Source organism: Nymphaea colorata, chromosome 11 (genome assembly GCF_008831285.2).
Source record: "Nymphaea colorata isolate Beijing-Zhang1983 chromosome 11, ASM883128v2, whole genome shotgun sequence".
Lineage (NCBI taxonomy): Eukaryota > Viridiplantae > Streptophyta > Magnoliopsida > Nymphaeales > Nymphaeaceae > Nymphaea > Nymphaea colorata.
Window position 1 is genome coordinate 7704853 of NC_045148.1, and position 9037 is coordinate 7713889.

General features: G+C 38.5%; 1 protein-coding gene across 1 annotated transcript; it reads right to left on the reverse strand.

Moving 5' to 3' along the window:
- On the reverse strand, positions 1-6280 carry LOC116264617 (PAP-specific phosphatase HAL2-like). The gene is made up of 4 exons (XM_031644943.2): positions 5812-6280; positions 1033-1720; positions 550-929; positions 1-331 (listed from the first exon to the last, which is right to left on the reverse strand). Exons 1-3 carry the CDS (start codon positions 6185-6187, stop codon positions 626-628), a joined length of 1368 nt encoding a protein of 455 aa, XP_031500803.1. The 5' UTR covers positions 6188-6280; the 3' UTR covers positions 1-331; positions 550-625.
- Between the last annotated feature and the right edge of the window lie 2757 nt (positions 6281-9037).

Below are 9037 nucleotides of genomic sequence, written 5' to 3' on the forward strand. Positions count from 1 at the left end.
TAATTATGGACTACAATGTAATTGCTTGATTGTTCTGAGGATAACTGAATTCCATAAGAGATTATTGCACTTACATATAAATTCTTTCGGTTGGCTTGAGAACTGATCACCATGAATGATGAAGTTTGAATAACAAACTGTTCCTCAACAGTCGAACATGAATCAGTTCAATGACAACCCGAAAGAAAATTTCCATTTAATACAAGTTTGGCTTGCTACAAGCTGTAAAAGGTTGAGCTTGGAACATCAGTAGTTTAAAGACTAGCATGACCGCACATTATTTCTGGAGATAGCCATCACCATTGTCATGAAAGTTGTCCCATACCAGTTCCTGAACAAAACAAGTGAGAGATCATGCATGTAAGTGAAGCTGCAAAACTGTAACTATCCAATCCATGCGTAAGACGTCATGCTTGCCTGGTAGATGAAGCAAGAGATCATAAACCTAAGTAATAACATTTCGTGTGACAAAATAAGCAAGTGATCATGCACGTAAGTGAAGCTGAAAAACTACAAATATCCATCTCATGCTTAAGAAGACATTCTTGCCTGGTAGATAAGGAAAAACTAGGAAGGTTCGCCTCCAAATTGAACTCTCAGCTGTAACCTGGAAACACAAAAAAGCCTATAGACTGGATGAGTTCCAGCTAGCATCAGCAGCCTTGATGAGCTTATCATGCAGTATGGCCCCAGAGCAAGCAATAATGCCACGGTCAAGGCCTTCCAGATATATTCCCTTGGAGAAATCCAAGAGGTTGCCTCCAGCATCAGTGACCATCCCACCAGCCTCCTGTATGATTAGCACTCCAGCAGCATGGTCCCATATTTTTTCTTTGTATCCACTTCTTGCAAACTTCATGAATATTTCTGCGTCACCACGAGCTATTGCTGCATATTTTACCATGCTATATACACGTAGAGGCTGCTTTCTGGAAGGAATAAATTCACCTCAAAAGTCAGAACAAATAACATCCAAAAAAACAAGATAAACCATGCAAGAAATTGAAACTTCAGAAAGAAGAGCAAGAGCACCTTAGCCCTACACTTTGAGCCAATCCTGCAGTAAAGGAGTGGCTTGAGTTTGTCTTCTCAACAGGTTCACAAAATGTTGCCAGTGCTGGGTCTTCAACTGATGAGACACGAATTAACCTAGCCAAATTGGACCCCACACTTCTGCTCAAGTCACAGGTTAATGGTTGCATCCAAGCTTCACCAATGCCCTTCTGAGCATATATTACACAACCTTGATGCCAGGATTCAGATGATGGAGATGATAATCTAGACATCATTTTATAATAGCTATGGTGATAACTGAGCCATTCTCTGTTCATTGGATAGTTTGGACAACCTAGGACTCCAAGGACCACTTCTCCTTCTTCCAACAGTGCAAGAGCCACAGCATACTGATCTCCACGTACAAACCCTAAAGTGCCATCTACAGGGTCAAGGACCCAGTGTCGTCCACTTGGACCTCCTTTTGAGTTACATCTGCTGATAGCTTCAATAACCTCAGCTGCTCCCAGTGCTTTCACTGGGTTTCTCAACCCAAAATGGTGGGCAACATCAAAGCACTCATTGACAGTGGCAACCACAGCTTCCAAAAGATGTACTGCATCAGGCCTTGTAAGTGCCACTACATCTTCTTCAGCAACAATTGATATGCTTCCACTGCCAAAGCAGTCCGATAGTACCCAGCTAACAATTGCTTGAACACTCCAATCTATTAAAAGGAATGAATTTCAGAAAACCAGAAAAGTAGAGCAAGAATAGATGGAATCATGGAACCATGATATGGCTCCTTGATAGGTTAAAAACTTAAAAGACTGTTTCTGTAAATCATTGGGAAAAACTCACTGTTAATTCACAACCCATCCCACAACTATGATATCATATTCATATCAACAAATTATCAAAAAAAGCACGTTCCTTTAACACATCTAACTGTATAGGGGCCTATAGCAATATTTTGCAGCTTCATGATGAATACTGTATATAGTTAATGAAGGCAGAATAGTCCTACTTGATAAACGGACCAGCATGTCAGAGAACAAAAAAGAGATGACCTGTCAATATAAGTAACTAATGGTTCTCACACTATAAGCAGAAAAGAGTTCCCCAAATATATGATCAGTTAAAGTCAAATACTGATCATGTATGACCAGTATATGACCCCAACTGCATTTCCAGCAGAAGTCGCAAGTAACCCAGATTGATTAAACAATAGTGGGAATGCTGTCACAAGGTATAGAAAAGTAACCAGGTTGAATTTGTCTGCTTTAGGCCTAGTGATGTAATGGGCTTTGATTATCTACTCATCAAGCCAAACCAACCCCAATTAAGCTAGGTCACTCTCATACCCCTTACTATGCTGTGAGCAGACCAACCTGATCCATGATGCCTAATAATTATGTTCAATCATGTGTAGAGGACAGTACAGCCTAGTTGACTTGCTAGGCCACTAAGCCAACCTGGTCCATTATGATAAAGTTATAGAAATATCCCTCATGTCAATCATGCAGCAATCATCTCATCTTCCATGGGATAAATAAGGCATTAAGGTGATTGTTGCCTACTCATGCCACCATGCCTACAGTATGCTGACACTTTTTCAGTGCAATCTCCATTTGTTGCTTATCTTTTTCAAAATGGAGCTTATTGCACTCCATTGAAGAAAAAAGCAAAAAAGCTGGATGTAAACGGAATCAAATCTTTCTTGCCCTCTCAGTAAATGTTAGCAAAGAGAAGGAAGTTATGAAGGTTTGGATCAAAGAAGCAAATGAACTATGTCTGCATCTCCAGCCAAGGCAACTAAGCACAGAGGTGGGGTGTCAATCCAGCATAACTATGGAATGACAGAACATAGCAAGGCTCAGGAAAACGAAGGTGAATATGGCACAAGTGGCAAGTAGGAGCGCCTCTGTGAAACAGAGAGAGAGTAGTTGGGGGAAAAAAACATGTTTTTTCAATTATTTGTTCTCAACTAATTAATTAACGGTGGGGGCGTCTGGTTTTAGTTGTACATCAGCATATTTGTTTCTCACCAATGTATGCAGTGGATACTAAACATCTTCAATCATGTTGCCAGAAGAGAAACTTTGCATGAACTAGCATGATCTTCTTATGTCAGTAGTTTTCCTCATCTTTATCAAATACTTTTTGTTATACCAGAATGTCAGTAGTTTTCCTGATTTTTCACCAAATGCTTATTTTTCACAACAACATTTAAAAGTAGTTATGTTTCAGATTAACATTAAAAAATATATACATCTTTTTGTCCACTTTACTTATTTTTATTGGCTTTTCTGGAATGTGAAGAGGACCTTCATAACATTCTCCGAAGAGCTTTGAATTTGTCTAAAAATGGATCGTGTGTAGGTTAGAGATGTATGCGTGTCTTCATTTTGTATGTGCTGCATGGATAAATATGATCAGATAGAGATAACTAAGAGCCTAAGATCCATTTTATAATTTTTTCTTCACCAGTTGAACTTAGGTCACAGACGCTTCATCTTAAATAAGTGATTGTATTATCTGATGTCTTTGACTAAACCCACCAGAACAGCAGACAGACCATCACACAGTAACTTAAGGGTAAATCTGCTTGACACTAATATTGTGAAAATTCATGCACAATGTCATAAAAGATACAAAGAAAGATATGCCAACAAAAGAAAGTAACTTAAGGTTGAAGAGTGGAGATGTTGCAAGTAGACTATACTTATCACACAATCAGAATACCTTCATTCCCAGCCATGAACTTGTAGGCACCTTTTTCAAATGCTTAGATAAAAAAGAACATGAAGTGCAAATGATAAGCACATCTTAGAGATAAAACAACAGTTGGAGGGGTTATTTGATTGCATTAAATCTTTGAGGAGATCAAAGGACACACGGATGAAGGTAAATGCCATGACTGGATTTAAAATCCTCTTAAATGAGGAACCTCAAATCCCAGGATTTGAGATCCTTCTTCTTGTGTAGAACCTCCTAGGCCGCTTATTTGGCCAAATGAGGTTTTTGACGCAAAGTCATACTTTCTCACAAATCCATCAGTGAGAGTTGAGGCGAAACACAACCATAAGAATGCACTTGTTAGTTAATCTAGCGTGCAAAGAAAACCATGAAACAATCGAGTTCATCATGGTCATGAACTCCAACTTGAATCTTTCATTTACAAGTTGATGAAGGTTTCATCCGTCCCTTCTACAGCTGTTAGATAATATCCTGGGTCACAACCTGCTGTCAGCCTTCAAACTCTTACAATAATTGCAAGCAAAAGAAACAAAGGCATGTATTTCTATAACTGTGACCATATTATTTATAAGTTAAGATAGTACCAGCGAAATGATACACCAATCCTTCACATCTGTTGACCACTTACCCTAGAATAAGGCTTCTCAATATATCACTACCATGTTCAGAATTTCTTATTTCTAGAGAAATATTAATGGTAAACTGTGGCCAGTTTAACAGCAGTAGATTAGTGGTGATTGTAACTGAATTCACCTGTTCAATAAGAAGCATGATATAATGCCTCTTCTCATAGCCATCTAAATCTTAGCTAAGCATCTGATAAAAGATCTTTCAATGATCCGGTACCATATCTCTGTTTGCAACGTCGCCATCCCTGAATAAGTGAAGATCCCATGTACAAGTGAAGGACTTGCACAACTAATTTACAGCCTAAAGGATAGAGGACTAAACATACATAGAAGCATGTTGCACACCAGGAGAATGTACAAGTAAGTGAGCCTAAGTTAAGTCATTAATTTCATGATATAGGCATGTTGGAATGAACCACAGTCCAATGTGCTTCATTACCACATGAATTTAAGTTAAGCTGATATTGTCCATGTGCTTCTTGTCCTGTGCTAGTAGGAGGATTGTGTACTTATCTCTAACTATTGTGCATCAAAATATCACCAGTGCACTTCTGGCACAAAATTCTGTGCCTGACTATGGTTCAAATTCTAGACATATTCATAACAACGTTTGCACTGCATTTCTCTCCAGCCCTTGGCAGGATCAATAACATGTGAAGAAAGGCGCAAATAAGAATGTCAGGTTCCAACAACTAATCAGAGATCCTAACTTCAGGACATTGATATCACAAATGCGACCATTTGCCTTGGATATTCCCCTCAAACAAGAAAGTTGTATCGGTAAGGATTATCTACACTACGGAAAGAAAAGATATTCATAAATACTTGGAAGACAAATGGGAGTTTGTAATAAAAGCATTAACATTCATAATCATAATCGCTCAATTTAAACAAAATTAGGGAAACAATGGAACATTTTTTTCACAGTACTACACATTAACTTCTTTAGTAAGCACTCCAAGAACCACCAACATTAACTGAAGAACAAAAATCTTCTGAGATAGCCATCCAGATCATTACATATTCAATGATGCCTACCGAGAGAACTTAAAAATTTACGAGTTTCCTGACATGGCAACGTATCACTTTCTCGGTCCTATATATGTTCCTAAACAACCATAATTAACGCTAAAATTTGGTTATATGAATATCAGATCCCATCAGGTGCACTCAAAGCAGAGTCATCTTTTTCCCTTCAATCCACCACAATTGAAAAGTCCTTACTCTGTTATTAGCAACACGCCCAAATCAAACCGCAAAAAGAAATGGGAAAAAAGACTTGAAACAAATCAAAACAACAATCAAATTCAGACACCAGAATGAATAAAAAGAATCACGCCCGCAATAAAAGACCATCAAATCAAGCAACACCATCAGCATGGAATCAACAGAACGCGATTAGAAAGCAGCAAAACAACTTTGGTTAAACCTGCAACGGTGACAAGGGAATGATCCTCCTTGGACTTGACCTGTTCCTTGTTCTGAACCAATCTGTCCTGGACCCTCTGGCAAAGAGAGCAAGCCAGCTGAACCACCCTGACCGCAACATCCAATTCCTTGTCGTACCTTCCTTCCTTGCTGCTGTTCACAGGTCGGTGCTCGAGACTGCCCATCTTCCCTTCGATCTCCGGCCTCCCCACAACCGCACTGGAGCTAATAGTCATCCCCACCTTTCTGGGAAGCGACGCGCCTCTAGAGGAGACCAAAACACCTGCTGCATCTTTGCACCATTCCTTCAGATACCCTCTCCTCTCCCTGGGCTTATAAGGAAGTTCCATAGCATGGTTTACACTAAATAAATGCATCCTCCCGCTTGTCCTCCACACTCTTCGCTCAGATGTTGATGCTCTCCCTCTCTCCGATGTGTGGCCTCAGACTCCTCCGGTCTTCATGTATTCGACATATTTGTCATCATGGTATCCATATATCTTAGGAAGTGCAGCGGCCCCATGATTGTTAGAGAGAATACGTCGAGTATGACGGCATATCTGTTAAAGGATGATATAATATTTACGCCAAAAAAAAAATTAAATTTTCACTAAGTCGATGTTTTCTGAAAACTTTACCTTTTCTAATCTGCAAACTACAGGAGTTTTTTTGTATGTTTTCTAAAGAAATAAAATTATATTATAAAACTAAAACATAAAGTTCCCCTGTCATAAGTTCTTGAAGGCTGCCAAATTTACCTATTATTGTAGATTTTTTAACATTGCCTGAAACCTCAATGGAATTGAAACTTGGGTAGTAGAGTTGTACTGCTTCCTTAGTTTTGTTACATTTAAATACTTTGAGAACATTAAATATGTCTCCTATCGCCAAATTTTCAAATAAAGATTACAGCTAAATTACATGTTAATTTGATGAAAAAAGAACAACTCCTTTCACAATTTGGTCATAGATTTTTCTATTTTTTAGAAGCATTTCATCAAAAAAATTTAAGAAACAAATTATTGCATATAATGTAATACTCCTGTTTTGCTGGAAATTGAAGTTATTTAATCTTTATCATTTTCATCATTTTATTGAAAAATTTATTTTGAAAAAATAAGCATGGGCCAGACCCCACCGACCTGTGGGCTGTTTGAATACCATTTTAAGTTTCCCTTTTTTTAAATATAACGACAAGATGGGCGGCTTTGGTTCTTGACAATCCACGATTTCTAAACGCTTCTTAATGTGGACAAAGTTAGCTGAGGTTGCAAACGGGTCGGTTTATCGAATTACGGACCTGAGTCGGGCCCATTTAGCCGGGTCGCATAGTGAAAATTGGATCTGCCAGTTAATTAGATCTGGATCTGGTAAGTCTGGTTTTGGGTTCGAATCCAAAACCTAATACGGAAACCACTTGCTTTTATACGCTTAAGCTAGCCAAGACCCAAATTCAGTTCGACAGGACAAAGTTCGAATCCGAACTTGAATCCAGATCGGGTGTATTGAATTGTTGTGGATCTGGTGTTGCTGATTTCGTATTGGACCAAAAGGAGCAGTTTCCCGAGGAGGAAAAAAAAAATCACGGTTTTTAAGGTGGATGGTGGTGTCGATAGATAACTCTGACATCGTTTTTTTTTTTCTTTAGTAGATTATTTGACTTGATTTAATATTTAATAAAATTTTCATTTTAAAATATTTTTTATTTGACTACTAGTAATGAAAAATATCCCAACAGGAGGACACGCGATGCAGATTTGACTCGACTTTTTTTTTTCATTAAAAAAAGGTTGTGATACAAAAGAAAGTGTTTTTCAATTGAATTTTTTAATATTATTATATTCATAAAGTTAAATAGACTATAGTTGGCAAACCCGTGATTCAGATTCAAATCGATGGATGATTCAATCGCCGAGCAAGTGATCGCCGAGCAAGTGAGTTGACTTGTCGATTCAATTGAGTTTTAAAATAACATTAATTGGGTGAGTTAGGAGAAGGGAAGGGCGAGTCTGGCCGAGTTAAGGGCAGACAGAGCCAACCTTGAAAACATTCCGAGCCCATTCAAGCAATTCATGAGCTAAGTCAGCAAGTCAGCCAACTATGGGTCAAATGAGTCCAAGCAGGTCCAATGTACATGACAATTGGCTGGTGAGACCAGACTTTGTCTACCCTCAACTCAGAGCTCTGTCTAAATGGATCCAGATTTAATTTGGATCCTTGCCTGAATTTCTTAAAACCAAACGTGGGTTTGGATCCTGATTTTCAGATTCGGGTGCTATATCAACTCGGGCATGGGTAGCGATTGGGACTTATTTTCTTTACAAGGAAAAAAAACCCAGGTGGGTAGTGGTTTGGATCCTTCTAAGCAGACCAAAGTTTATATTTATTGCTATCAAGGATGTCAATGTATTTGATTTGAATAAGATATTCGATAAATATATCCGGTTAAGAAATCAGATTGAATTCAAATTTAAGAAATAACATCCATCCAGATTGATTCAAGTTTAAATATATATAATATACAATCGCATTCGGATCTATCGGTTAAATTTTCTCCTTATCTAACACATGATCATCGCTTCACAGCCTATCCTGGGTAATCAGCCTTCTTTTACATGCTGCATAAACAAACCAGCAGCCTCTTGCTAGAACATCATTTTGCATTTAGAGCGAAACTATAATATTTGTTGTTCAATGTGGTTCGTGAGAGAGAGAAAGGGAGAAAAAAGGAGATTTCCCTGATAAGTTCTTTTAATTGTGTTATAAAAAAAGAAATTCTAATTACCTAACTACCTATTTACTTTAAAAAACAAAAAGGAAAACGATCGTGAATCTAATTATGTGTCATACTTCACACAAAAAAAATTAAAAAAGCAAAAATAAAAAAGATAAAATATATAAGAAACATTTTTTTACAAATTACTAAAATGTCTAGTATTCTCGCTCATAAGGGCGCTCCCAACTCAATCTACTCCGGCTTTGTATGGACAGCGTGCGCCGGCGCCGACGCCGGCGCCGGAGTCTTCGTCGATTCCGGGCCCAGGTGGTGGACACAAAGACCGGGCGAGTTCAAAACACTGAACCGCGTGGCTTGTGGGCCCACCGCGTCTTCAGTGGAAGTCCGACGACGACGGCTGAATTCGCTGATTTGGCCCTCGAAGAGATCCGATATTACACAAACGCCCGATCCCCGCCCTGGTTGAAAAAAATCTCCGAATATGAACCGA

Coding starts and splice junctions, on each gene's coding strand:
- LOC116264617 (XM_031644943.2), bottom strand. CDS start 6,187: ATGCATTTATTTAGTGTAAACCATGCTATGGAACTTCCTTATAAGCCC. Junction 1,721..5,811: donor TTCCCTTGTCACCGTTGCAG/GTTTAACCAAAG, acceptor TCCTTTTAATAG/ATTGGAGTGTTCAAGCAATT. Junction 930..1,032: donor GCTCAAAGTGTAGGGCTAAG/GTGCTCTTGCTC, acceptor TATTCCTTCCAG/AAAGCAGCCTCTACGTGTAT.